The following is a 26867-nucleotide window of genomic DNA, read 5'->3' as shown; positions in this document are numbered from 1 at the left end:
AGGGGAATCGAGCCCATGGAGGCAAGTGGGTGCTTAGGAATAGTTTGGATTAATGGCGCCCCTTCCTAACAAAGGTATAGGTACTGTCAAGGCAATCCCGGAAAGATGAAAAATTATTTGTTACAAAGGGATCAATGACCGGCTTGGAGAGTGCTCAATGTATTGATAATTTCTCAAAGCCTCTAGGAGATGCTTAAGGAAGCAAAATCTCCCAGGAGCTCCTTGAGCGAAGGGCCTCTTTTATATAGGCCGTCTAAGAGACCGAGAGAGAGAGGGGTATGACCGGGTACGTGTCCCGGCGAGGGGAGCTACCCCTCTCGACCGGGCGCGTAGTACATGCGAGGTCCTTGTGATTCGTCCTGTTGGCCGTCCTAACGGCCCTCAATCGGCACCGGCTCAATCCCCGTGTGACAGAATTCCATTGATGTTGGTCAGTTGGCTAAAACTGCTGACGTAGGCCTGCCATCATGTATTCGGCCCTTCCATTCATATTTTGGGGACTGGAATTGCAATGACGCAGCTTCCGGCTCAGTGCCCGCGTTGCTCCTTCCTGATACGCGGGTGCTAGGCGGGGAGTGACAAACACGATGTTCGAAAACGCCACGCGGACGTTGTGGTTTCAGCTCTCGGAGAAATACAGCCGCTCTCTCTCGCCTAAAATCATGGGAAGTGAAGCTCAGCAGCTGAAGTAGGAGCGGACTGAAGCATAAAACGAGCAAGAGTCTTCGGACATCGTCTGCATCGGTTTTTCACGATCCCACCATCTCAAATATTCCAATCATTACCTGAGAATACCCCGTGGATAGGACAAAACAGACCACATCGCCTGGAACCCAGCCATCAGACCCCAAGCCAGCTCCGCAGAAATATGGCTTTCATCAAATCCATCGCCCTTTGCGCCATCGCAGTGTCGCCAGTGCTGGGTCTACCTGGAAGCAAAAGCTCTGCGCCCTGCCCACAGCCTACCTACCAAGCTTGCGGTGGCTTTGTCGTCGACCCCAAGCCCTGCCCCAAGGTCCGTCAGAGCAGCACGTGCCTAGATAGGTGCCATGATGCGGCCCTGGCGGCAGCATCACGTCCACGTTAGGCCCGACAAAGGGAGTCTAGCTAGCTAACGCCCATGGACCGGAGGCATTTAGGGACATATATGCATCGACGACCCAAGGAAGCCGGGCTGCGGAATGGCCTGCGACATGCCTGGCATTTGCGTCGAGCCAATCCCCTGCATGGGCTTCGTCGGAAAACCATGCGAGGACGAGAACAAGATCTGCGTCGACGACCCTACGGATACCTGCGATCCCAAGAATGGCGGGGCTGACTGTCTTGGTCTTTGCGTCTAGAGAAGCCCCCATGTCGTGAATGGGCGGATCCAGGAGGCTTGAGCAGGCAGTTTCCTGTCACCTGGAGACAAAAGATGGCGGTGAGGATCGATGGGAGATCAAGGCGAACAGGCGCGCGAGGAGGCAGGGTGGTGTCGGCGATGGGAGAGAAGGGCGCAAATGTGCCGCTATATCGCGGAAGCAGGCGTGGCGGTGCAACGTCTTTTAGAATGCTAGAATTACCTCCACCCGGGCCTAAAAGATACACATATTGCCGCGCTCCAGCGCCTCTGATGCCTCCAGGTTGCGAGCGTGATGCTGAAGTGGATTGCATGCACTTGAGGCCAGACTGAGGCCGGTGCCTGAGGATGGACACGGACCAAGGCGACAACGATGGTGGGATGGCTCGCGCCTAGGCACACTGTGCGTTGCCGGGGTGGCAAACGAGCCAGAGGTCAGATGCCATTGGCGCAACGGGCAGTTCAGACCGCTAGATGGATGGCACGTCCGTCCCATATAAGCCTGGTACAACCAGAAGGACTTCGCCTTCGGGCATTTGGTCAATTTGAAACGATACAGAGAAGATTAGCATGGCCCCTGCACTAAGGATGACACGCTCAATCAAAGAGAAGCTCAACATTTTTTTGGCTTTTGGTTCGAGTCCCCGTGCAAACCACTTGGCCATTTCTTTTTTCGCCCTTCCCACCCACGCATTTAACCTACCATCTGGCAAGCCACGCAACGATAAAACCATTGGCAAATGCTACCTTTTGGTTTTATTTAATCTTTTAATTGGTACGTGGTTAATGCGACTATCGCACGGAAAAGCCATCCTATCTATGTGCTTTAGCACCTTTGGCCAGCGAGATGGCACCCAAGATGCCGGTAGAATCTGGCGTTTCCTCGCTTCCGTGGCCATAGGGGCCACAGAGCAAGACGTGCCTGTTGACTAAAAGGGGTTGGACAAGAGTATCCTTAGTCGCAGGTACGTGGTGCAAGGCTTCCTGGGGTGCGGATAGCCCGCCAACTCCACGCCCTCCTAACGGCAGAGGAGTGTCGGCACATGGGGCAGCTGTAGCTCTCCGCTGTACAGCATCGCTCCGCGTGCTTGCCGTAACATGTGGCGCGCCTGGGAGGTCAACTTGGCGACAGGAGTGCCGACGAGACGTCCTGTTGACCTTGTCGGGCTCGGGCACGAAGGCCGCAAGTGGGAGGTAGGACACAACAGACGCACCTCTTGCAGGCGGTGAAGGGGACAGCGAGTAGGGGGGAAGCGGCACCGGTGCTGCCACAAATCCAGCGCGCTGGGTCTGCCAGGCAGTGACAGGCGTCGGCCAGCAGCCGCACACGCCACGGCCGCTACTTGTGACTGGCTGCTCGTGGTGCCGCAGCCCTTTCTCGCACCCCGTTATCTTCGGGGGATGACGTGCCGCCGAGGATCTTTGCAGCTCCCCCTCTCTTGGCGTGCCACCAGGCTGGCTCGTCTGGGTCTGCATTTCATCGGAAGGAGGGTACCCAAGGGGGGAAATGCTAGTTCAGCCTCAGCCGCCCACACTGTCTGTGTGTCGGGGAGACGTGGTCTGGCCCTTCTGTCTCCCGTGTGGAAAGGTCGTTGTTTTGAAAGACGGAAGGCAGTGGGAAGTTGGTGGGCTTCCGGTGGTCTCGGATCTGGAATCAGATCGATGGAGATGGCGAGTCTGGGACATGGCGGCCTCTCATTTTCCAGTCTTTGGTCTCGCTGCTGCGTGCCAGAGCCGACGGGTGCTGGCCATCAAGCAGAAACATGACAGGTCAGCTTTTCCATTAGCTCGAGCACCTTCAGTTTGGGTAGTGGCGACGGTCGTTGGCGGGTTCGCTTCCCAGCGCGAAACCCGTCATGGGGAAATTCGTCACCAGGGGATACCTAGCCGGCTGGCCTTGCGTCGGCTCTCCCAATGCATGCCTTCCTACTGCTCTTCTATGTATGCCATTAATTCCGTTTATGAAGGAGCTTCCGCTCAATAGGGACATGTGTATGGCAAAACCCCGCCACCCTTCCGTCGAGCCCTGATGGATCATTTCGGTCTTGATGCTTGAAGCGGCAGCGCAGCCTTGCCCAGGAGCATCTGCGAGTGTTTTCCGGCGTGGCAAAAAGGCCGATTGATACGGATAAGGATGGATTGCTTGCCCGTCGAAATCCCCCTCGACATGCTGGAATGGCTGGCCATGGGTCGTAAAAGCAAACAAACATGGACCATTGAGATGGCACCCATGGGCGTCTTCCTCAAATGGGCAAACACAAAACAATGGACAGCAAATAGAAAACACCTACACACCTTATTATCGTACCTGTCAGAGAAAAACACAAGTTTGCAGTTTTTTTCAAGTGGGATCGACAGGCAAGTTTGCCTGTCAGGTAGGTAGTTATCAAGGCAACGGTCGACAAAGGGAGCCCCTGGTCGTCCGCCATCACGAAAATATCGACATGTGACATGCCTATCTATCCCTTTGCTCTCTAGCGCCTAAAGTCTAGGTATCCCGTCTCCTTTCTTTTATTACATGGCAACATCATTCTTTCGGTGATCTGGAAAATTGCCTTGCCGCATCTCTGCCTCGCGGGCGCATCTGGAAGTCGCCATCACGTGGGAGACAAGTCTTTAGCAATTTGCTAGGGGCCACGCCCGATCTGAGCGCTGGTGGTTGCAAAGCGACCTGGTGAGCTGGGGGGGAGATATGTCTGCACGTCGGGTTTGTGAAGTGTCAACCATCAAGTAACGTCACTCCAATTACATGGATTGGCGATAGCACATGTGACTACAGCGCCTTGTGCTATAAAGACGATCCAAAAAACCTCCAAGATCTCCAAAGAAAGGCAGATTGCGGGCAGGGAGGAAAAAGAAGGGCAAGTCCGGGAGGCCAGCTGACTGCGAGCAGCCGTGGGCGGAAGTGGACACAGGGCCAGGCTGACCAGGGGTGGTCAGATCTCAGTTCTCACAAGTACCGGAGAGGAGGCGTGTGGGAAAATAACGGAAGCCATCCAGCCACTCCAGCAACCCAAGACGCCCAAGCGCCTTCCTCTGCACCTCCGTGGCGCCGCCCAACGTTTGCTGTTGGGCCGGATCAGCCTCCGTGGGGTTGCAGACCCACTTCTGATCTTCCCCAAACAACGCTCGCTGTGATGTTGGATGTGAGGAATCAACTTTCGCATATGACGGCGACCTGTTTTTCTCCGTTGCGAGAAAGGGATTCGGTTAAGATGCTATGAGGATTTGTAATCCGTCGTGTGTCGTAGCCGGGCCTCGGTAGAAAACACTCCAGTCTGCGAGTTCTGGCTGAGATGCTGCAAACGCCACCGCACGCCACCAAACGAGGGAAGCCGGGCGCGCCGGGAACTATCTTGACCTAACCCTGATCAAATGTCTCCCCTGGACTGCGAGCCATATCCCGGTCCACTTCCGCGTCGGCTGCTTGGTTGAGATCTGATCGGCCCGGAAGGGATCCCGCGAGACCAGCAAGATTGGCAGGCTAGGTCGGCAGGAGGGGTGCTCCCGGTGGCCGGGTAGAAATCGCAAAGCTCGCGTTTTGGATCCAACTAGTCCTCGCCAACAAGCCCGCGCGGGAAAAGGAGGACCATCCGAGATGATCTCAGGACGTAGCCGCAATACGAAGCATTTCATCAAGCGGAAGCATGTATCTTGTCGGAGGGTCATCACGGAATGACTATCGTCCCCTTATTTCAAGAGTTGGCCTACCCGTCAAAACTCAACTCCTCTTTGTCAAAACCAGCTCGTTCGCTCGCAGTAGTTGGGCATCGATCAAGCATATCCACAAGCCTTGTTTGGAGTCGTATCGCTTTTCCTTTTACGAGACAAGAGAACTCCCTACGCCGTTTGTCATATTCCCTAGATACCTTGAGTCTCTGAGCAAACGGACAACGCCCCAACCAAGAGGTGCTTCTCCCACTGCCACGTAAGTTCCAGCACCATGAGAGGCCTTCTCGCGATTCTGCCCCTTCATCTCGTCGTCCTCCAAGATCATCGCCCCCCAAAGGCTCAGAAGGCCACCAGGCAGGGGGAGGAGGACGCAGTCCAGCCATGCCGTTGCCCATATCCCCGCAGACCTGCGTCAAGGGCCGGGTGCTGGCATGCTCGGGCCTGACCGCAAGGACGGGAGCCCCTGACGGAGCACCCAACAGTGCCAGATGGACTGACTGGCCCATCGAGCCTTGAGGATGGATAGAGTACAGCGCAAATCAAGCCAACCGACCCCGCTGCACCCCGTCTGTGCCCATCGCGCCGGGTCCTTCGAGAACTATCGGCGGCATCCCGCGCCGTGTCTGGAAAGCCAGCGGTTCAGTGCCGGCTCTCTCACCGCTCTTTAGACTCGCCTTTCTCCGAACGCGCCTATCCGTCAAGACTTCTCCAACAGCCCCAGGACGCCCTCTGACTCCCTCAGGGGCGTGGTGACACGATTGACTCTTGACAACGACCCAACGCTCCATTGGGCCATGTGCCAGGTCAGTAGGACAGCTATCCCCCGTGGCCCGCCAGGAGGGGAGAGGGTTGGAGGTGTTGTGCAACAGTCTGGCTTCACCGTCCGGGGCACAGGCAGTTGTTGACGGCAGCGTGATACACTGAGAAGGTCGAGAAGCCGACGAGCCTGGGCCAGCCTGCAGCCCCGGCGCCCCCACGCAGGGCCGACTCCGATGACATGGGAAGGAGGAGGGTTCAGAAAAGGCGGAGGGATGAGGAGGAAGAAATGGCCGAGGGCAAGAGCGGTGTTGCGGAGGGCTGGCAGGATGCAGGCAGGTTGTCGTATATACATGCACACATTGATGGTGTCGCTGTCGCGCATAGCTCGTCTTTCCACCCACCTTGGAGAAGCCAGGGGATTCCTCCAGCTCGGCATCAGACACAAAGCCGGCCCTCAGACGGCCCTCAGCCTGCCGCCCACTCTCTCGACAGCACCAGCGACCACTGGCAACAGCGGAGACGGACCCACGCCGACAGGCAGCAACAACTGGCAAAATCTATCCGCAGAAGAAGAACGGGAGAAAACACCAACACCAAGAGCAAGAGGCGTAGCCCAACCTCAACCTCACAAGCTGGCAAACGTCAAGACAACCAAACAATGGCGTCGGCATCTGAAGAAATCCATCCGTCCGTTGTGGAATACCAGGGAGGAGAGGTCGACGGCGGGCACTCTTCGTTTGTTGCAGACATCCTCAGCACGGTACGCACAGTCCCAGTTCTTAGCTTGCTTTTTTCTGCCCTTCCTCAGCCCAGCCACGGTTCAGAGCCGTCACATCTCCACCAGGCCCTGGCCGCCATGAGCTTGCCAACATCCACACCCATGTTGGGCCTCCATCAGTTCCGATATATCCCTTCCCCTCTCCTTGCAGCATAATGCATGGCGCACATCTCCTGCCGCCCTGCCCAAAAGTCACAGTATCACACACCAAGGCCGCACCCCGTGCTCCGAGACTATGCCTGTCTGACTTGCTCTTATTTCTTTTTGCCTGTGATCCATACAGCCCGATCAGCGCAGCCTAGGCCCCCACGCCACCGGCGGGCTACAGTTTCTTGACACGCAGCCGACAAACGCCCTTTCCACCACCAACAGCACCTCATTGGCCCCCACCACAGCCAGACCTGAGTGGGAACAAGAAGATGACGAGCAGCAGCCGCACCAGCAGGGCCAGGATCAAGACCCATGTCACAGCCATGACCCGCTGCAGCAGCAGGGGCCACACCTGACAGCAGCAGCTGGCCATGAGCACCCCTCCGTCCTGGGCCAGACCGCCGGGACGTTCTCGCTCGCGGCAGCGCCCCTCCCAGCAGGGCACCCATGGCAGCAGTACCAGCAGCACCAGCTAGACTGGCCGGCGGCCGGCGTAGCGGTGAACGGTGCGTCGCTGGGGCTGTCGGGCGACGGCGCGGGAGCGTACATGCCACATGGCGACGTTGACCCCTCCTTGCAACCCAACGTCTTTGTCAGGGGTAGCCACGGCCATGGAGGAGCAGGAGGGGTGGTCTCAGCGTCGCCGTCGTCGTCTGTTGCTGCCACCGCTAGTTTCGGCTCGCTGGCGTCCCAACATGATGCGGGTGTATTTGATAATCAGACGGCGGGCGCCTTCTTCACATCGCATCATGGTTGGGCCATGCAGGTCGGCCAGGCCCAGGCACAGGAGCATCACTTTGGCCAACAGCCTATAACATACCAGCCTGGCCTGGCCGCCACGCTCTTCCCGTACCAGCATCAACACGCGCAGCAGTCACAGCAAGGGCAGCAACAGCCATTGCCCGCCGACCCATCAGCAGCCTTCGCAGCCGGAGGCTACCAGCCGCAGCTGTACTATCAACCCAGCCAGCCACAGGGCCAGGGCCATCACACCAGCCGCCCCGCCCAGTCATCACACCTGGTCCACCACATAGCACAGCCGCTGGAGCCGGGGATAGCCTTCCCTGCATCCGGAAACCTGACCATGGCACGTCGTGGCGGACGCAGCGACACTGGCGCTGGCGGGGGCTGCAACTCCTCACCTTCCAGCCCCGAGCACCTCCCAGGACACAACCCGTTCGACATCCTCCCCGCCCAGGGCCTCCCTTCCTTCAAGTCCGAGACGGCGCAGAACCATCACCAACAGCTCGACGCCGCCGGCAAAGAGCAGGCCTTCCCCCAGATCTGCTGGCCGACCACCCCGCCGCCATCGCGGGGCCAGTGGCCGGTAGACGGCACGCAGCTCGCGGACGGCGTCATGTTTCCCCACCACCACCAGATGCCCATGTACGACGGGCTCCCGACGGATATTTGGTACTCCAGGGCCGCGGCCGGCAGCCAGACGGCGGCAGCGACCGTCTCGCCCAAGGACATCCGGTTCCCGCCGCCGGTGGCGCCCGACGAGCCCTTCCGCGCCAACCTCTTCGGCGGCGGCGCCCATGACGGTGACGGCCCCTTCGTCCTGGACGCCCAGGCCGACCCCTCGAAGCTGTACCTCGACCGCGCGTCCCCCTCGCTGCCCATGTCCGAGTGGCCGCCGCAGCAGCAGCCCGCCGCCTACCAGCCCGATCCCGCGCTTCTTGAGATGCACAACGACCTCTTCTACCAGATCATGGGTGAAGGCGGAGATGCTGTGGGCAGCAGCAACATCAAAAGCACCGTTGACGAGACCAGACGACCGACCAGCGGCGGGACCTCGTCCTCGCCGGCCAAACAAAAGAAGCCCAGCAGGGGCCACCAGAAACGCAAGGAGCTGCTGGCAGAGGAACCCACGGGGCGCAGGGGGTCGGCGATCCCCGACCTGCGCCCCGGCGCCGGCGGCGCCACGGCTGGCAGGAGGACCTCGCTGCCGCGGCAGGACGCGGCGGCCGGAAACAAGCCCAAGCGACGGAGCGGCGTCGGCGTCGGCGTCGTCGACAGCCACGCCCAGCAGCACTACCAGGGCGCCTGGGAGATACAGCCGATACAGGCGATGCCGAGTGCGTCGCCGTACCCGCAGCAGCAGCAGAGGGAGGAGGGTCCAAATACGACGGTGATGGCAGCAGCCCCGCCGCCCCCTTTTATCCCTGTGGCGGCAACACCGCTACCGACGACGACAGCAGCACCTGCGGAAGGCGCCCAGGGTACCCCGCAGCGCCGAACCACGCGGCGGCGGCGCGACCCGGACACGCCGCCCGATAGCGCCGACGACGACGACGTCGCGACCGCCGCCGCCGGCAATCAGGTTCTCCCGGCCGGGGCGAGCAAGCGCGCCCAGGACGAGTTCCTGGTGCGGATGCGGCGGCAGGGGGTGCCGTACAAGACCATACTCGCCAACGGGAACTTTGAGGTGGAGGAGGCGACGCTGCGGACGCGGCACCGGTCCCTGGTCAAGCGGCCCGAGGAGCGGCCGAGGGTGCCCGAGTGGACCACCGTAGACGTGAGTTTCGTTGCCCTCGGTATACCCGTCTCTGTCATTTGTGTGATCTAGCTGACAAAAAGACAACATGTTGGGAACAGGACAAACTCCTCGAGCGAATCGTAATGGAAATGATGAAGGATCACAAGAGAGACAGGGCCTTGATCCCCTGGGCCAAGGTCGGCCCGTACATCAAGAGGAGCGGCGGCACGCACGAGTTCGGCCCGCAGGCCTGCCACAAGCGCTGGGACGAGCTGGTCGCCATCTCCAAGGCGCGCGGATCCTCGACAGACCAGAAGAAGCAGGGAGGCGGCCGCAATCAACGTTCCCGGTGATGGCGAGAATGGGGGACTGAGAAAAATAGGCAAAAAAAGAATGTCGATGGGTGTGATGGCGTCTGGGAAGGGGGCATAGGATACACGGGGGAAGATACCCGGAATAGATGGGGATAGGTCTCGTGCGCAACCGCAACACCGGAAAGGTTTTCTGTACCGTAGTAGCTTACCATGTTCGTTTGTTGTCATCATGCATACTGTGAGTGCGTAGCTATGAGCACCAGCGATGCACCAGGGCGAGGAAAATAATGTTGCCTCCTTCCTTTCACTTGAAGTGACCTAGATACTACCTAGGAACACAACCAAGACCAATGATACCAGCGTAGAGCGAGAGATTAGACAGGCAGCAGCGCGGGATCAAAAAGTCATATCCTGGCCAGCACCCGCACCAGCTGCCCCGGGTCCGCCCTCAGCGCGTCCCACTCGGCCTGCGACTTGACGAGCGCCGTGCCGGCCAGCACGGTCCCGTTGAGCGCCAGCCTGCCCACCTCCTCTCCACCGTCCCCAGCCACGACCGGCCCACCCTCGGCCCGCCGCGGACACAGCGCCATGACGTCCCTGGTCATGGCGAGGTTGTAGCTGATGCGCGCCTCCCCCTCCTCCTCCTCCTCTGCCGTCGTCCCGAGCACCTCCTCGCATGCCCGCCGGTACAGCCGCAGGTACGCCGCGCGCAGCGCCTCGCCGCTGCTCCCGCCCCCGCCGGCGCCGTCGAGCCGCTCGGCGAAGCAGCGGAACGGCAGCAGCAGCAGCGAGTCGTCGTCCCCCCCTTGCGCCCCGTCGTTGTCGCCGTCTCCGTCGTCAGGCAGCAGCGCGTCGGCCAGGACCCGCCAGCCCGACCCGGGCGGCAGGCCGTCGCGCATGCGGTCGACGGGGAGCAGCTGCAGGTGGCGGTGGGGCTGGCTGGCGCCGCTGTGCGGACCGCTGTTGAAGAAGACGAACAGGCTGCCGCCGCCGCCGTCGGCGGAGGAAGCGTCGTGGTACGCGTCGACGCACGCGCGCGCCGCGGCCAGGTCGGCGGCGGACAGGAGGTGGGCCTGGGGCTCGAAGGAGGCGGTGGCGAGGATGAAGTGCTCGGGCACGACGGCGAACTTGTTGAGCACCAGAACGTGCGACGGCGGGTCGAGTCGGGCGACGAGGAGGGCCGGCGACGGGTCGGCGAAGGGGTTGAACGGCGGCGGCTGCTTGGTGCCGGGGGCGTTCGATGGGGCGGGCTTTGGGGGCTTGGGCTTGGAGGCTAGCGCTGGGGAGAAGCGGAGTTGGAACTGGGGAAGAGATCGTCAGCGTCGGTGGGTGGAGGGGGGATAGCGCAACTTACAGGGATGGAGTTGACATGGAGGACCGTGGCCTGCGTGGGGTAAAAGTTTACATCGCCGTTGCTCTTGGCCTTGTTAAAGGTGTTCTTCACCAGTTCCGGCAGGTTGGCCGGCGCCCTTATTCGCGTCATATTAGGTTGTCTGTGTGGTTTGTTCCCAAGTGAAGACGTTAGCCGTAGCGACGCGGTTCGCATCAACGAAGTGCAAGACGCGGGTTTGGATGACTAAGCCGTGGGCTGTCTCCAGAACGGGCTACGGAAACAGGCAGGAGAAATGGAAAACCAGGCCATCCGAACGGCGAGCTACTGTATTTGATGTAGTTTATGTTACAAGTCCCTGCTGCAAAGCAAAAGAAGCTTGGACAGGCAACGCATCGATTACTATTAACAGTTGTTAAGAAACCATAACCTCTATCCTCTATGCCGTACGCCCCAGCCCAGCCCAGCCCGAGCGAGCTCGACTATATCCCTGGTAGCCCAATCACCTTGCGCAGTGCAGGAACCGATCTTGGGAGAATGTAGACACCATAGAGGCCGATCAGCGCCACCAGGAGGCCCGTCAGCTGTTACCACATAATCCTAGTTAGCGGACGCATACACCACGTGATGTAAAAGGGGTCCAATTTCACCGCTTACCTTCTCAAACCAGGTGTGAAAGTAGATGGCCGTCATAAGGAGCATCCACATGGACAACCCGACAACTCCAGCCACGAACCTGCCACCAAACCCCAGCTCAGAAGGATCCTCCCTCCTCCCATCCGCCTCCACGTCGACGCCCTTGACGGCCCCGTCAGGCATGACGACGGCACGCGAATCCCTCCTCCCGCCGCCGCCGCTAGCCCCCTCCCACGCGCGCACGGCGACCCAGCCGGCCTCCTGCAGCAGGAAGAAGCTGCCGAGGACGAGCAGGAACACGTGGCCGCTGATGTCGTGGCCGCCACGCCAGCGCCCGCCCGCGGTGCGGCATGCGGCAGCGCTGAAGATGTCGACGGGCGACGCGGCGTAGTTGTCGGCGCCGCGCACCTTTTGCTCGGCCTCCTCGCACTTTCCGCCCGTGTACCTGAACCCGCGGTCGATCAGCGGCGGGCCGAAGCACCACTGCGTCACCAACACCCACCAGCCTGTGACGAGGGCCCACCTCAGTACGGCGCGAAGGCGCCTGCTGCTGCTGCCGCCTTGTTGCCCCCCTCCTCTGCCGGTTGTCGTGTTTTTGGTGTGGTGGGGGTGCGTCAGCACAAAGGCGGCAAAGGCGGCCGACACCCAGGCCCAGCCGCGCTTGACGAAGAGCACGTTGACGAGGTTGTCCTTGCGCGCAAAGTACGACGGGGCGTCGGCGGCGCGCAGCGACTGCGCGCCCGCGTCGTATGCGGCCGCCCGCACCTGCGGCGACACGAGCGCGAAGACGGAGCCGAAGACGAGGAGCGCCGGGTACAGCGCCAGCACGGCGGTCTCGACGGGGGTCGGGAGGTGCGGCGGGTTGCGCTGCTGGGCGGCGGAGGAGGAGGAGGATGGTGATGAGGAGGAGGGGGGCGAGGTAGTCGAGGCTGCCATCTTGGAAGGGCGTTGTTTGCTGGCTGGCGTCTGGGGGTCGTCGGCCATGGTTAGGTTTTTTTCAATGACGCGCTTTCTTTCGGCTTTGAGGTGGCTGTCGAGGTTGACTGTCTTAGAACACAAGTACCCGGTGGAAATAACAAGAGTTTCGATAATTTCACAGACTTGACAAAGGCCGTGGCACCCTACGTGTCCTGATCTGGAGGCAATCAAGGGAGCCGGAATGGCCGGTCGGCATGGCGTTGCGACTGTTGATTGAGTTTCCGCCGTGGCATCAGATCCGCCCGCATGACAATTGGCAGGTCGAACCGATGACGTTGTCAATTCTCATTGCAGGGGCAGCCGTCACGGCCAATACGGTGGAGTCGCCAGTCAGAAGTCAGGCACGCCGTGGCTTTGTCCCTGCTGCGCCACTCAAGCCTGAATTGGTGGCCACTTTCACCCAAGAATCACATGTCACCATGACTCGTCTGCGTCTGCACTATTTGTTCAATACCAGGTGCGTGAAACCCCGTAATGCTTTTGGTTTGCTATCTACCGGTATTTCCCGTAATGCCTCCCACTTGCGCCGTAAAAACCCTCAGGTGCCTTCTTTTGAGGCCCTGTCCCAGAAGTGAAGAAAGTGGTGTTAAAAAGAGGTGAGGAGCCGCTGGGACTCCTCAGAAGAAGTGAAGGTTTAAAGAAAAGACACTATGAAAACATTTGGAGGCGGCCACCCAAGAACCTGAACGGGGTTCTATGTACAAGAGTGGCCACTCCAACAATGGGTTATGAGTAAGTTTGCATAAAAAGGAGAAAAAGTTGCTTCGTGACTGATGCACCATGGGATATCATCAAAATGCAGGAAGAAGAAGAGAACGCTCAGTGCTTGCGATGAAGAGTCGCGCTACAGCCAGAGCCGCTGGTGCCAGCAGTCGGGGTCGGAGCAGCAATGACCGTGGTCGTGACGGTCTGTGTGACAATGCGCCGAGTAGCGGTAGCGACTCCAGTCGAGACGGAGCCGATGCCGGTGCCGACAGACTGAGAAGCAGAAGCGACTCCAGTCGAGACAGAGCCGGTGCTAACAGGCTGGGGGACAGAAGTGACCGTAGTCGAGAAAGCGCCTGTGCCCACAGGAATGGTAGCAGAAGTAGCCTCGGTCGAGGCAGCGCTGGTCGCGACAGGGAGAATGGAAGAAGTGACTCCGCCGGTGGACATGGTTCCAGTGGCAGCAGAAGTGGCTCCGGTTGAAGCAGACACGGTGCCGCTTCCAGTCGCCTTGCCATCATCACTGCCGCGGCTGTCGTCATCGTCGTCGCCGCCGGCCTGCTCCTAAGCAGCCGGGGACGAGAAGAGGGCGAGGGTGGCGCAGAAATTGTTGCGGTTGTCCTTGTCGAGCGCGGCGCTCTTGCCGTCAACGGTGAGCATGTTTGTGGCGGCCTTTGTGCTGAGGCCGACGATGTGGGTCGAGGGGGAGCGCTCGAGCGACACCATGTGCTCCTGGCAGCTCTGGTCCTTGAGGCACGACTGGCCGTAGTTCTCGAAGAAGCTGTACAGTCCGGCGCCGTAGACGTAGACGTCCTTGGAGTCGACGACGCGCAGGCCCCACGAGCGGCGGCAGGCCTTGCCGCCGCCGCTGGCGGCGCAGAAGGCGTCAAAGTCCGGGTCGGCAAAGTTCGCGTTGACGGCAAAGGGCGTGTTGGCCTCGGGCAAGCCCTGGAAGTAGGGGGTCTCGGTCTGGATGGACGACATGTAGACGTTGCTGGCGTTGGCCGTCTGGTAGTTGTACAGCACGCTGTGCTCCGAGGCCGTGCCCCACATCCAGACGGGGCCCTTCTGGGACTCGACGAGCACGCCGCGGCCGCTGAAGACGTTGATCTGCTGCGACGGGTCCGGGTGGTTGGCCGGGAAGGGCTCGAGGTGGTGGTCGGCGACCCAGTACCAGCAGTTCTCGATGTAGGCCGACGCCTGCTCCGTGACGTGCAGCATCAGGAACGCGCCCAGGCACTCGGTCTCGGTCTTCTTGGTCTGGGCCGGGTCGTTGGGCGCCTTCTTGCACTTGTCGTAGTCGAGCTCCGTGCCGGCCGAGCCGCCGATGCGCACGTGCACGTCCCACATGGCCGCCGAGCCCTGCTTCTCCTCGCGGACGTTCCACTCGATCAGGACGGCGCCCGCTGCGGGGCCCTTGGTCTCGAACATGAGGTCGCTCATCTCGACGGAGCCGACGTCGCCGGGCTGACCGACCTGAAACACGGCCCGGGGCTTGGTCTGGTCCTGGAAGTTGGGGCCCGACGCCATGATGTAGGGCCAGATCTCGCCGGCGATGCGGATGTTCTTGGGCACCTTGACGGTGTCGGTGATGATGTAGGCGCCGTGGTCGAAAAAGATGAGCTGCTCGGGCTTGGCCGCGTCAAAGATTGCCTGGATGGCCTGGGTGTCGTCCGTCTTGCCGTCACCCTTGGCACCCTTGGACTTGACAGAGACCACGTTGGCGAGGGGGACGTCGAGGTACTGGGGCTTGGAGCGCGTAAAGACCTTGCCGGTGGCCTTGTTCTTGAGCACGTCGGGGATGGCGACGGCCTTGTCGGTGCCCTGCTGGATTTTGCCGACGCCGGGAGACTGCGGCGAGTAGGTGCGGCCCTGGACGAATGAGGCAATATTGGAGCCGCCCGCCAGGATGGTGCCGCGGACCTTGCCCGCGGTGCCCTCGGCGACGGCGTTGGCGACGCCCGTGGTCATGTCGACGTTGTCGAGGATCAGAGTGCCGTTGGTGGAGGCCGCGCCCTGCTTGTACGAGGTCAGGACGCCGACCGGGGTGTTGCGGATGACCGAGTCCATGAGCATGACGGAGCCGACGGTCTGCGAGCCGTCGCCGTTGGCCATGTCGATGCCGACGCCGCAGTTCTCGATGGTGATGTCCTGCAGCGCGATGAGCCAGTTCCAGTTGGCGAAGACGGCCGTCTTGCAGTTGCGGAAGGTCATGTTGCGCACGGTGAACTGCTGGGCGCCGGCGAAGAAGCCGTACTCGCCGCCCTCGAACGTCAAGTCGCTCATGGACTGCGGGCTGCCGTTGTCCTGGAAGACGCCGATCTGCTTGGTGTTGGCGCTCGCGATCATCTTGAAGTGGATGTTCTGCAGCGACGTGGCCTGCGACACCTGCCAGTGGATGCCGGCGCCGGCCGTCTCGGGCATGGCCGTCAGGTCAATGACGAAGTTGCGGACCTGGCGGAAGAAGTTGTTCTGGTTGACCCAGAAGTTGCTTCCCTTGTCGTCGTACGGGTTCGAGTCCAGCACGGCCATGCCCTTGAAGCCGGGCGCGGCCTTGATGACAGGCAGAGACGAAGCATCACCGATGAGCTGGGTGTAGTAGAACATGACGATAGGCTTGCTGACAAGGTAAGTGCCCGAGGGGATGTAGATGAGACCAGGGGTGGTGGTGCTGCCGCTGCAGCCCTGACCACAGCGGGCGCCATCAGCGATGGCCTTGTTGATGGCTTCGGTATCGTCAGTCGTACCGTCGCCCCTGGCACCATATTCCTTGACATTGCGGAAGACCTTGTAGTCCGGCTGGCCAAAGGCGGCGACGGCCTGGCGCTGGGCCTTGTCGTACCACCAGCCGCTGGCCGGAGCAGGGGCCGCGGGCGCAGCGGGCGCGGCGGGATCGGCGGGCGCCGAGGGGATGGCCTGAGGCGCGGGCGCAGCCAGAGCAGGGCTCAGCAGGCGCGAGGCCAGGACGAAAGAGGTCAGGAGAGTGGCTCCGAGACCCATGATGACGAAGAACCAGCTAATCCGAGCGGGAGCGGTGCTTTTTCTGTTTGGTTCCTGAAAGGCTGATGATGGTGATGGTGCAAAGGAGCTTTGGTTTTGAGAAAGCTTGCGTCGCCAGGCGGGTTAGCAGTGATTGGGAGTGACGCGTCTCTTGGTCGTGATGAGAAGAAAGTGAAAAGGTGTGTGCTGCGGGAATTCAAATCCGCGTCCACTTGGGACGAGAATGCGGGAGAGAGATGAAGGCAGTGCTTGCAGATGCTTTGGTAAAAAGAAGATGGGGAGTGAGAACAACGTCTCGGACGGGTTCGATGGTGGAAGGATAAAAACCAGCGCGAAAGTTTTGTGCGTCGTGGAAGTATGAGGAGGGGGACGAGGAGGAGGAAAACAAACACAAGCCGAGGAGGGGCGATATAAAAACGGGCGTGGGAGGGTTGTGTGTGTGACGCGCCGTGGCAGGCAAGGCGGCAGCCCTTTCGTCACCCCGCACACAATAGGCCCTCAGTCCCATTGACAGGCACAGTGTGAAAGGACAGTCGTGTTGGATGAACGGCGGGCAGAGCGGGTGAGTGAGGTCTGAGGAGAGAGTGAATGGCCTTGGGGCTCTGCTGTAGGTGGACAAAGCCCAGTCACGGCGGCTCTGCTCGACGCACCCCACCCCCTACCCTCCCGCCTCCTTGCCCATTGCATCATACCCCACATACAAGACAAAAGAGAGAAACGGGAACAATTGTAAAAGACAATGCAAGAGTAGGAAAGCCCCTGAGCACACGGAATATCACAATACTTACAGATGACGGAATAGGAGAGTAGCTGCGGTTGTGGTCGGCCCCCTGGGACGAGAAAGGTGTAACAGAATCGGAATGGTCAAGGGTGAAAGCGGGAAGCCAGAAAAGAGCGTCTGCGTAGAACCAGTCCAAGAATCGGCGGACGAACGAACGGTAAAGACCTCGAGGGCGATGGCGACTGGGCCTCGGTCGGGTCGAAGGGGATGAAGACGGACAAGAAGAAGGAAGCGAACGGGAACGGGAACGACGGCGAGAGGAAAAGTCGGTTGGCAGCGCGGGCGCTGAGGGGGAGAGGGAAGAAGAGGGCGCGGCACGGCAGGGAGGAGGCGACGAGTCGTCTCGTCTTATACCACCACCACTCCCGGTAACAGCAGCGCCGGCGGCACAGGGGAGGGGACCACCCGCCGCGGCCGTCGACGTCGTGCCACGGCGGGGCAGGGGGTTAGAGTGGTGGTGAATGCCACCACCACCACCACCACCACCATCGGCAGCTGTGGGCCGGAAATCTTGGTCCTCTGCCATCCCTGCTCGATATGCGCCGATTTTGAGGTACTTTGCTGGTCGTTGGGTAGTGCTTCCGGCCCGTCTATGGAATGTTTCCTTTTTGTCTCCTTGCTTTCCTCTTTTGTCTTTTTCCCCGTGCGGGAACCACACACAGACGAAGTGGCTTACCGCCAGGGGACGGGGGCGTGTGGAGATCAATGTCAGGGGAGCGTGCGTCTGCGTGGGTGCCCCCTTTTGGTCATGCCTGGGGGACGATCGCTCAGCAAATCATCATGCAACTACCACCCCAGGCCGAACCGCAGCAAACAACTCCACGGTCCCACCACCCTGTTCGTCGTCCCATGTTGACGATGGTCCATTCGCTGGCACGAGTCTATTTCTGTATTTTTGCAGCTGCCGACAGAGCAACCCCTTTTTGCTGAGCTATCGCTGTCGCCGCCCAAAGTTGGGTCGGGTTGCCTATCAAAGACGCCCCCACACGTTGTATTTGATAGCGCCATCTCATCTTACCCAGGCATGCGCAGTTTTGGAGTCGAGCCGACTGGGCAAGACAGGGCGTGACTTGCCGCGCGCATCCGCCGCGCTGGCGTGTTTCTGTGTAAAACAGCCACCCGCCTTTGCGAGGCGCGCAGGCGATGGACGCCAGCGGCAGCCATGCTGGCCATCTACATACCCACTTACCTACCTACCTGGATAGCTGAGTGCTCAACTGCCTTCTTGGCACGCGATGACTCAGAGCAGTCTGTAGACGAAGAAGTTTTTTCAGACACAGAGAACATGCAGTCCAGACCAGACGACTGGCTCCCGGCTCTGGAGGCTCAAACGGGCAACCAAGCAAGAAAAAAGCGACGGCTCGTTTTGGGCATGGGATCTGGAGCGATGGAGCGATGGAGCGATCTGGCCGTGCCGCACATGAATTAAGGTGTGGAGCCGTCGAGATGCAGGAACGAGGTTACACCCATCAAATTGATTGCGCCTCATGACAGCACACCAGCGCCAGTCGTCCGATTCCCGCTCGAGCCAAGAGCCCTCCCTTTGCCCTTCCCAGCACCTGTGACTTGTCTGTCGGCTTTCGGTCCGCTCTGCTTTCATTGCTTCTCTGTTTCGCCTTTACTTCTCTGACCTCACCGACGAATGCCCAGCCCAGCCACGCGCACACAGCACGGCAAGTTGGGCCAGCCACAGCCTGCCATTTCCTGCCCGGCGCCAAAGAGAGCGAGCATGCCAGCCAGTCGCTGCGTGAGATTGCAGATCGGTTTGAAACGGACCCCATGTCGTCCCCCTCGTCCCCCCGCTCAGTGAAGCTGCATATTCCCCGAACGAGCGGGACCAAAAGGAAAACAAGGGAGAATGCAGGAACAAACAAGAACGAATAAAACACAGATCGCAAAACACCCCTCGCTTCTCGGTGTGCCATTGTCCACCCCGATCTTGGCGGGCCATGCCGCACAAAAGCCAAACGAACACGGGCCTCTCTCTCAACGGGGGCCGCGTCGAGGCATTCTTTTGGAATGTCTCTCCTGCATGCCGAATGCAAGTGTTCGCTGGCCCCTTGCGGGTGGCCGCATGCCTCGTCTGTTGGCCTTCTTTTTTGCTCCAAGAGTCGGCTAAGCAAACATGTTCCCTGCTTTGAATCTGTGTAGCCAGCCAAGGGCCAGATTCTTTGGCCCCTGCCTGGAGTTCGAACCCGACGGGAGCGCGCATGTCGACTTTGGAGCCACAGAGATGCAGCAACCGCATAGGGCAGAGCAGGGCAGGGCAGACGCACGGCTACCTACCATCCGGTATGGAATCCTCGCTGTTGATCGAACCCCTGGCGGTGGCGGCTCGTCGATTGCAGATCCTCTCAAAGATTAGGGCGACCAAGCAACACAAGAACCGCCTTGACAAGCCGAAACACCCTTCCATTGGCCGAGACCCTGTGTTGTCTCATGTAACCAAGACGCGATTTTGGTGACTTTTTTTTTTTTTGCTGTTCCCTTTCATTACCATCGTGGCATCCACGAGGACGCGGACACACTTTGGGACAATAGAAAGCCCTTCAAGTTTCTTGCCCTATCCGTGGGCAAAGCAACGTGTCCATCCGCCATGGGGACCCAATATCCCTCAGGACTGACGGGAGTTGCAATATTTTTCCTCTCTGATGCGACCCTTTTTTGACAGCGGCCCAAAGCGCTCTCGCGTGCCCCGTGCGGCCCCCCATTGGTGGCGTTGTGTGTGCCGAATCCGTGCATTTTTTCTCCCCAGTCGGCAAGGAAGTCGTCAACTTTCCCACTCCGCGGTCTTTGTTCGTTTCGAAACGCAATAATGGGGACCCCCTGGCCAGGCTCTGCACGTTTGAGCTGCTCCCACATCGGGCCCCGCGGCAGCCTCCCAATTCGCTCTGCTGATGGCGAAATTGCCCGCGGGTATCAATGAAGTGCGCACCCTCCCTCCCTTCCGACCCGCTGGGAGCGACTCGCATCGCCTTTCCTTCCGCTCCCTATTCTCTGGGTGCTGGCCATCGTTTTGTCAGAGGCAAATTGCGCGGGAGCAGAGGGGATTCTTGGGAATTCATGCATCGACGGGGGGCGCCGCGCAAGGGTTCGAATCTTGCTTGTTTGCTTGTTGGCATAAATCGGGGCGGCGAAAAAAAGAACCAGGGGAAACAATATCATTGGTTATTGGATGGTTGTAATAGTAGTCAAACAAGTCCCCCTGTTCCCTCTCCTGTTGTCCCCCTGGACACGCCAGGATCGTTGCGGCCTTTTTCTGTCGCTTTGCACGCTCTCGCGCACGAGCACGAGCACACACGCTCGTCTGATCTTTCCCTGCCTGGCTGGCCCTTGGACACGACGGAGGAGCAAAAGCTTGCCGGACCGCCGAGAACGAGCGGGTGGTGGGCAGACAAAACAAGTCGACGACGACGAGATGTCGTTCATCGGACGAGCCCTCGCCCGCCCACGGCGATCAACAGGACACCCATTCCATTCCCATAAGTAGGCTTGTCTGCCAGCTCGCCCGTCCTACGTTTGACGCGCGGGAATTTATGCAACGTAGACAACGTTACCACCAACATCCCAAACCGACCTAGACGATTGGCTCCCTCCAACTCGGCGGCCCTGAGCCCACCCCTGGATCCCGTGGCCCCTGTCACCATCACGTACACATCTCATCTATCTGCGAGACTCGGTATCCGTCGTGACTGGCTGGCTGCCCTTTTCTTTCGTGCAGTCCGTTTCCGCGGCGGTGGCGAAAGGGTAGGAGGCGAGAGTACCTATGTAATCGCCTAGTGTAAAACCATCCAGTGGAACGGCAACACCCACCACCTCGCCCTCCCCCCCGTGAAACCGACAAGCCCAGTGCTCGGCAAACAAAATCTCACCTGCGCCCGATATTGGTTGACAAGAGGACGCGGCGAGGAGACGGGACGGTGGCCAACCGGGTAAGCGGCGGGTCCGGACCGTTGGTGGGATTACCTAGCCATCAGAAAGTGTGTTCGCTGCATGGTGAATCTTCAGAGCAAGGGTCCCTGGGCAAAGATGAATTGTTCGGCCTGGTGCGAGAAGGGACACCGTTCTTGGAGTAGATGCGATGTCTACGTCAGCAGCAGGAGTAACAGCAGTCGACGAATATGTCCCAATGACACAACCAATATGTTGGACAAGCCGCTGCGAGGAACGTCTGCCGTCATATCAAGCGAACTTGCGAACTCGGGTGGCCATACACATCAAAAGCACAAAGGAACAGGATGGGTAAACCTACATAAAGTAGATCGGCCCTGGGATACAGCCGTTCGTCTCGGAACAGGCGGAAGAGAGACACGCAAAGTGCTTTGCAGATGTCAATTGAGTGAGACTAGAGCAGAGTCAACTCCACGATGCAAGAAAGTGTGTATACAACACAGAGAGTGATTTAACTAGACGAAACAGAGTAGAGGCAATTGAAATGCTTCACAAAATATCAAACGCTGCATATGTCTATATTCATGTCGCTCAACCGGTTCCCGCCAGCGAGGATATCCAAAGCAAATCCCTTAACCTTGACTCCAACCAGAGAGGTGATGAGATATAACAGAGAGAGAGAGAGAGAGAAAAACGATGAATAAAAAGGAAGCATTAAAGATTAGGCTCGCCACCTCCTTCCGATGGTTTTGTCCCTTCACTCGTGTGATGTTTTCCCCTCTAGATGTATCCCGCCGGCCTCCCCCCGACCGCGTTCAAGATGTGTCGCCTGTGCGGCGATAACGGCGGCGGCGACTGCGCCGAGCCGCCGGCCTCGTCGGCGCACCCCGAAGCCGCCCCGTCGTCGTCGCCGCAGCCGCCGCCGTGGCTCGCACGGCGGCGCATGCAAGACTCGAGCATCTCGATGCCCCTGACCCCCTTCCCAAAGTCCATGACGAGGATCTTTGGGTCCTGTCCCGTCGAGATGATGCGGCGGTAGTCGCTCTTGGCGCTCAGCACCCAGCTGGCGTGCCAGCGCGGGAAGTGCAGCAGCTGGCGGCCCGTCTCCATGTCAAACACCATGATGTCCGTGTCGTATGAGCCGCTGACCAGGCGGCCCGAGACGCTGTCGATGTGCAGGCTCCGCACCAGGTTCTCGTGCGCCTTGACCTCGCGCACGCACTCGCCCGTGTTGGCGTCCCAGACCCGGATGGTGCGGTCGTTGCCGGCGCTGGCCACGTAGCGGCCGTCCTCGCTGAACTGGCTGCAGGCCAGGCCCTTTGTGTGGCCCGCGAACTCGCGGATGCACTTGCCCGTCGATATGTTCCACAGCTTGACCTTGAAGTCGCCCGAGCACGACACGATGGCGTCGCCGCGCATCTGCACGGCGTTGACGGGCCCCGCGTGCCCGCGCAGCTGCCGCACCAGCGCGCCCGTCTCGCGGTCCCACACGCAGATGGACACGTCCTTGGAGCACGTCACGATGTAGCGGTCGTCGAAGCAGAGGTCCAGCACCGCGGCCGAGTGGCCCTGCAGCCGCTTGATGGGCCGGTACCCGCCCGAGATGGAGTGCACGATGCACGTAGCGTCCGACGAGCCCGTCACCAGGATGCGGTCGTCGTACTGGAGGCACAGGATCGACGCGTTGTGGTGCATGTTGGGGAAGGTGAGCATGGACGGTATCGACGGGCTCGCTCGGGGGCTGGTCTCGGTTGTTGCAAAGTGCGTGGGGTTGCCGTCGCGGTCAAACACGAGGTCCTGGTCTCTGACGACGTCGGGGGGTCCGATTACGAAGAGGCACGAGAGCGTGTGTATGTCCCAGACGCGAATGGTCTTGTCACGGGAGCCGGTGATAATCTTGGACCTGGAACGGGGCACAGAAAAGTCAAGTCAGCCAGATGGTCACATGCAAAAGTAAAATCCACGGTCACGTCCAAGGGAACTCACTCGTCGAACTGCAGGCAATAGATGCTGTCCGTGTGGCCGTTGAGATAGACCGGGCTAGCTGCGCCGGCCTTCCAGCGCTTGTCGAGCTCCACCTTTGCGCGGTATATGTCCTTCCACTGTCCGCCCGGCCGCACGGGCGGGACGCCAAGCCCGGCCCCGGGCTTTACGGGCCCGCTCGTGGCAAAGGTGGTCGTCATGCCGCGGAGGAACGACTCGCGCCAGATGTGCTGGTACGTCGTGACGTGGCGCCAGGCCCGCGAGACGCGCTCGACCGTCGCTAGGTCCGGCCCGTCCAGGTACGCGAGGATCTCGATGGCCAACTCCAGCGGCAGCTGCGCCACAAAGTCGACGCGCGGGATCCCGCCGTCGGCCGGCTGCTGCTGCTGCTGAGCGTGGCCCTGGTGGTCGAACGCGAGGCCGCCGCCGCCGCCGCCACCGCCGACGAGGAGCGCGCTGTCCTGAAGGTGGTCCGTCGAGCCCGAGCCGCCGGGGCGGACGAAGCCGAGCCGCGAGTCGGCCTTCTCGCGCTCCTCCTCCGACTCGGTCGCCGTCACGGTTATTCCGATCCCGCTCTCGCCGTCGTTGGAGTGGTACGGCCCGTTGGTGTGGTAGGCCGGACGGCCGCCGCTTCCGCTGCCGGCCCCGAGCATGCTGCCGCCAGCCTCACTCGCCGTCCACTCGGCGGGGCCAAGCCACCTCAGGGCGTCAGCCTGCATGGCTGCGTCGGCGGCGGCGGCGCGTGCGGCGTTGCCTGTGTTGGGTGGTATAACAGGGGGCGCTGCACCCGAGCCCGGGACGGGGCCGCCGAAGAAGTGGGATGACCTCGGGGACTCAATGGTCTCGAGCACGTTGCCGCGGGAGTTGCGGAAGCTCGCGGCCTGGCGGAGACGTTGCCATGTAGACGAGTGCGCCGTGGTAGGACGCGCCGTCTCGGGCTGATTCGAAAAGCTAAACGTGGGACGGAAGAGGAGGCCCTCGCCTCCCGAGAAGCTGCCGGAGCCCTGCGCCGATCGCAGGAAGCGGCGGTGCGTGTGATGATCCTCGCCCGTGCCGGCAGTTATCGTGGCCCGTCGAGGGACGAGCTGTTTCAGAGAGACCGAGGCCCGTCGAATCATGCCCTTGATCTGACTCTTGCCCTTCCCGGGGCCGTCCATTCCCACCTCGGAGCCGCCACCCTGCTGCGTCTGGGGAGGCGCGTCGGCCGAGTCCTCGCCGTCCTCGAGGACCAGTCCGGGCAGTCTCGAAACGGCCTCATCGGCATTGAAGACACCCGACTTGGGTCGCGGGCGCCGGCCAAACGAAAAGCTCAGGCTTCTCCGGACGCGCGACTCGGGGGCTTTTGGCTGTCGCGAGGAGGATGGCATGGCGGGCTGGGGACCGTTGTCCGGCTCCATGGCGTGAAACTTATCGGGGTCGGTCGGGAGAGCGAACTGCTTCGAGTTGTCGGCGCCGATGAGGGAGTCCTGGACGGGAGCCCAATCGGCGACGGGGAACGGGCGGCCCGGCATCTTGTCCCGGCTCGTGGTGGTGTCCCTCGGATTTCGTTCGGCCGTAGAGAGTGATAGGCGATCCGTAGGAGAGGCAATGTGTAGATAACAAGCCGAGTTGCGACAGAGCCGTGTTATACTGTTATACCAAAAGAGTGAAGGACCGTAGGAACGGTCGTCGGGACATTGAGCCGCTCGCGTTTGCTGCTGACGTCGGCGTGGAGCGTGGAAGAGTTTGTATTTATTGGGTTAATGTTGCCGAGGTCGTGGTTGCTGTGTTGTCTTATCAGCCCCCTGCCCTCCCCTGTTTCTGGCCAACGCAGGCGTGGTTGAGCCTGTACGGGCTTAGCGGCTGGTGCTGTTGAGCGTGCTAAGGTCTGCCTGCCTCCTGTCCGGCAGCACGCGCTACGCTGCTTCTGGCGGCAGCACGAAAAAGGGGAGGGCGCGTGCAGACAACCCTGGCACCCAGCACGGGAAGCCCCTTGCTCGCCCTGCTCCCCAGAGTCCTGGCGCTGACTCGGCCTGGGATATTTGGGTCCACTAGCCGTGATTCGCAACGTTTCGAGCCCTCCTCATTTGCTCGCACATGGCTGGGCGGCATGCATTGGGGCTAGGCTCACTGGATCCTGCACCGGATCCTGCACCAGCGCCGGCGATCCTTTCCGGGAATCGCGAAAGGGAAGGGGCAGGCTGGAGCCGCAGGAAAATCATTGACCTTGAAGGTCCGGCCGGCAGCAACACACCGCCAGACTCCCTATTCTATCTAGCTCGAGTATACTCTAGCTCGAGTATACCAATCGAGCGAGGAGGCATCTTCTCAGATCTGAGTCCAGCCACCCCCAAAACCACAGGCCGTTGCGATCTGGCCACCGTTTGGCCACAGGGATGGACGCGTTGCTTCTTCTCATTCTTATTTTCGTGCTGGCCGTCTCAGATTCGGACGCCAGGCCGTATCAGGTAAGGCGTGATTATCTGCTGCACGATTAGAATGAACTGGTGTTCAGGCGGGCCCATGGCGACGGCTCCCACGAGCCCCCCCTCGGCAACCGGCCAACCCTGGCCGGGGTCCCTTTTTTGCACCGGAGCATCCTGCATGAGGCATCCTCGCCATTCCGCCGCTAGAGCCTAGCCTATTCAGCCCAGCAACGGACCCCCCGCGATAGACGTGCGCTATTTCCGATGCGCATTTGAGTTCCAAGCCGGTGTGCTCCTGGCATGGAACCGGTTCTGACGGCGCTTGCGGCGGGTTCAGTTCTGCTCACATTGCTGCCAGGGATGTTGTTCTGTTTGTAGCAGCCAATTTTGTTTTCCCTTTTTTTTCTTTTTTTTCTTCGGTGGAATGCAGATGGCCGTGAGTTCAAACCCAAGGCGATATTACGGTGGTTCCGTCGCTACCCTCACGGGTGGCGTGTGCTTGCTTTCACTCGCCACAAGCAGCGATTATAGCACAACACTGGCTTTAGCGCTGTTTCATCCAGAGTGGCCAGCACAGGGACTTTAATGATGTACCCACAGGTCTGGCATGGCACGGGCAGACCGGGCATTCACAGCCTCCAGCTTCACATAGTCTTGTATTTTGCACTAATACATACCATTTAATGGCCTTACCAAAGACATGGTTCAACTATGGAAATCCGCCCGTCACGCCATCTGAACCCAGATCAAAGATCGGGGCGAGGCCATTGTCAACAACCAGGCTTGGTCCGGGGCTAGAAGGTTACCGGAGCGTGCGTTAGAGCCAGTCAACCGAATAAATCGCTGGGCGGCTTCCCTGGCTCGCCTGACATACAATTAGTGCCCCTCTTGTCGACACATCTAGGACATTGAGTTTGCGTGGCTGGAGTCAGCTTTTGCAGCCGCTGATTTCGAGGCTGTCCAGACCGCCCACGCTCACATCTCAAGCTACATCTCAGGGGCCCGTCCAGCCACCCAGTACCCAACGGAAGGCGGCCCGGTTGTTGTCGTGGAGTCCTGCCGGCATCTCATGTTCCCTTGCATGTCGGCTGCTCCACAGCCTCTGCAGCTCCCAGGCCCCGTGGCTCCCGCCTTCACAAGAGACTCGTCCTGGGTCACATCCTGCTCCGCTGGGCCCCATCCTTGTCCCACAGCCCTCGTCATCCAACCAAACCCTATAAGCCCCGCTCCGCACACACTTTGCAACACAAGTCTCAACGAGCAAATCCGATATGGTGTAGTGGCTAACATCCGGCACTCTCAACCGACCTCCCGGTCCTGAGTCCTGCCGAGCCCGGGGTTCGATTCCCCGTATCGGAGCCAGCCCGGTTAGCTCAATCGGTAGAGCGTGAGACTCTTAATCTCAAGGTTGCGGGTTCGACCCCCGCATCGGGCTCAATTCCCGGTGCGCCTGTAATACACAGGTACATCAACCGTTTTTTTTTTTGTTTTTTGCTTGTGGTGTCAATACGTTTGCTGCCTGCCCCCTTTGATTCCTACGGCTACGAAACCGGACCCTTAAAAGCTACAACCTGCAAACTGGGCCGTTTTCGGGGTACTTTTAAAAGAAGCGGTGCATTTAATAATTAGGAAAGCTACAGCAAGCCCGTTTGGTTTGCACGCCCCCC

The 26867-nt window shown here is 60.2% G+C and overlaps 9 protein-coding genes and 2 non-coding genes across 11 annotated transcripts; 5 read left to right on the top strand and 6 right to left on the bottom strand.

The window, feature by feature from the left end:
* The first annotated feature begins 402 nt into the window (after positions 1–402).
* GGTG_02185 (hypothetical protein) lies at positions 403–1628 on the top strand. The gene is made up of 2 exons (XM_009219956.1): positions 403–1015; positions 1140–1628. The coding sequence occupies exons 1-2, from the start codon at positions 869–871 to the stop codon at positions 1338–1340; spliced, it is 348 nt and encodes a 115-aa protein (XP_009218220.1). The 5' UTR covers positions 403–868; the 3' UTR covers positions 1341–1628.
* Positions 1629–2152: 524 nt separating this feature from the next.
* On the bottom strand, positions 2153–2815 carry GGTG_02184 (hypothetical protein; the record flags this gene model as incomplete). Its single annotated transcript, XM_009219955.1, has 1 exon — positions 2153–2815. The coding sequence occupies one exon, from the start codon at positions 2813–2815 to the stop codon at positions 2153–2155; it is 663 nt and encodes a 220-aa protein (XP_009218219.1).
* Positions 2816–7458: 4643 nt separating this feature from the next.
* GGTG_02183 (hypothetical protein) lies at positions 7459–9530 on the top strand (the record flags this gene model as incomplete). The annotated part of the gene is made up of 2 exons (XM_009219954.1): positions 7459–9216; positions 9297–9530. 2 exons carry the CDS (start codon positions 7459–7461, stop codon positions 9528–9530), a joined length of 1992 nt encoding a protein of 663 aa, XP_009218218.1.
* A 237-nt stretch (positions 9531–9767) lies between these two features.
* Positions 9768–11028, bottom strand: GGTG_02182 (hypothetical protein). The gene is made up of 2 exons (XM_009219953.1): positions 10846–11028; positions 9768–10792 (listed from the first exon to the last, which is right to left on the bottom strand). Exons 1-2 carry the CDS (start codon positions 10972–10974, stop codon positions 9896–9898), a joined length of 1026 nt encoding a protein of 341 aa, XP_009218217.1. The 5' UTR covers positions 10975–11028; the 3' UTR covers positions 9768–9895.
* Positions 11029–11075: 47 nt separating this feature from the next.
* GGTG_02181 (hypothetical protein) lies at positions 11076–12713 on the bottom strand. Its single transcript, XM_009219952.1, has 2 exons — positions 11479–12713; positions 11076–11405 (listed from the first exon to the last, which is right to left on the bottom strand). Exons 1-2 carry the CDS (start codon positions 12439–12441, stop codon positions 11304–11306), a joined length of 1065 nt encoding a protein of 354 aa, XP_009218216.1. The 5' UTR covers positions 12442–12713; the 3' UTR covers positions 11076–11303.
* Positions 12714–13254: 541 nt separating this feature from the next.
* Positions 13255–13590, bottom strand: GGTG_02180 (hypothetical protein; the record flags this gene model as incomplete). The annotated part of the gene is given in 2 exon segments (XM_009219951.1): positions 13255–13461; positions 13480–13590. The coding sequence occupies 2 exon segments, from the start codon at positions 13588–13590 to the stop codon at positions 13255–13257; spliced, it is 318 nt and encodes a 105-aa protein (XP_009218215.1).
* A 114-nt stretch (positions 13591–13704) lies between these two features.
* GGTG_02179 (hypothetical protein) lies at positions 13705–16140 on the bottom strand (the record flags this gene model as incomplete). Its single annotated transcript, XM_009219950.1, has 1 exon — positions 13705–16140. One exon carries the CDS (start codon positions 16138–16140, stop codon positions 13705–13707), a length of 2436 nt encoding a protein of 811 aa, XP_009218214.1.
* Positions 16141–16682: 542 nt separating this feature from the next.
* On the top strand, positions 16683–17209 carry GGTG_02178 (hypothetical protein; the record flags this gene model as incomplete). The annotated part of the gene is made up of 2 exons (XM_009219949.1): positions 16683–16702; positions 16943–17209. The coding sequence occupies 2 exons, from the start codon at positions 16683–16685 to the stop codon at positions 17130–17132; spliced, it is 210 nt and encodes a 69-aa protein (XP_009218213.1). The 3' UTR covers positions 17133–17209.
* Positions 17210–21283: 4074 nt separating this feature from the next.
* On the bottom strand, positions 21284–24666 carry GGTG_02177 (hypothetical protein). Its single transcript, XM_009219948.1, has 2 exons — positions 22799–24666; positions 21284–22715 (listed from the first exon to the last, which is right to left on the bottom strand). The coding sequence occupies exons 1-2, from the start codon at positions 24304–24306 to the stop codon at positions 21593–21595; spliced, it is 2631 nt and encodes an 876-aa protein (XP_009218212.1). The 5' UTR covers positions 24307–24666; the 3' UTR covers positions 21284–21592.
* Positions 24667–26465: 1799 nt separating this feature from the next.
* GGTG_20032 lies at positions 26466–26559 on the top strand. The gene has a single exon. It is a non-coding gene; the product is annotated as a tRNA-Glu (tRNA).
* Positions 26560–26562: 3 nt separating this feature from the next.
* GGTG_20031 lies at positions 26563–26635 on the top strand. Its single transcript has one exon. It is a non-coding gene; the product is annotated as a tRNA-Lys (tRNA).
* Positions 26636–26867: the final 232 nt, after the last annotated feature.

This window comes from Gaeumannomyces tritici (assembly GCF_000145635.1).
Source record: "Gaeumannomyces tritici R3-111a-1 unplaced genomic scaffold supercont2.1, whole genome shotgun sequence".
Lineage (NCBI taxonomy): Eukaryota > Fungi > Ascomycota > Sordariomycetes > Magnaporthales > Magnaporthaceae > Gaeumannomyces > Gaeumannomyces tritici.
The sequence above is the reverse complement of the archived record's forward strand: the minus strand, read 5'-3'. Positions and strand labels throughout refer to the sequence as shown.

Excerpts from the sequence above, each read along its gene's own strand:
- GGTG_02185 (XM_009219956.1), top strand. The coding sequence starts at position 869 with ATGGCTTTCATCAAATCCATCGCCCTTTGCGCCATCGCAGTGTCGCCA. Across the intron at positions 1,016-1,139 it reads ACCCCAAGCCCTGCCCCAAG|GGACATATATGCATCGACGA; the intron begins GTCCGTCAGAGC and ends GGAGGCATTTAG.
- GGTG_02182 (XM_009219953.1), bottom strand. The coding sequence starts at position 10,974 with ATGACGCGAATAAGGGCGCCGGCCAACCTGCCGGAACTGGTGAAGAAC. Across the intron at positions 10,793-10,845 it reads TCCATGTCAACTCCATCCCT|TTCCAACTCCGCTTCTCCCC; the intron begins GTAAGTTGCGCT and ends TCTCTTCCCCAG.
- GGTG_02181 (XM_009219952.1), bottom strand. The coding sequence starts at position 12,441 with ATGGCCGACGACCCCCAGACGCCAGCCAGCAAACAACGCCCTTCCAAG. Across the intron at positions 11,406-11,478 it reads TTCACACCTGGTTTGAGAAG|CTGACGGGCCTCCTGGTGGC; the intron begins GTAAGCGGTGAA and ends ATGTGGTAACAG.
- GGTG_02177 (XM_009219948.1), bottom strand. The coding sequence starts at position 24,306 with ATGCCGGGCCGCCCGTTCCCCGTCGCCGATTGGGCTCCCGTCCAGGAC. Across the intron at positions 22,716-22,798 it reads TATTGCCTGCAGTTCGACGA|GTCCAAGATTATCACCGGCT; the intron begins GTGAGTTCCCTT and ends GCCCCGTTCCAG.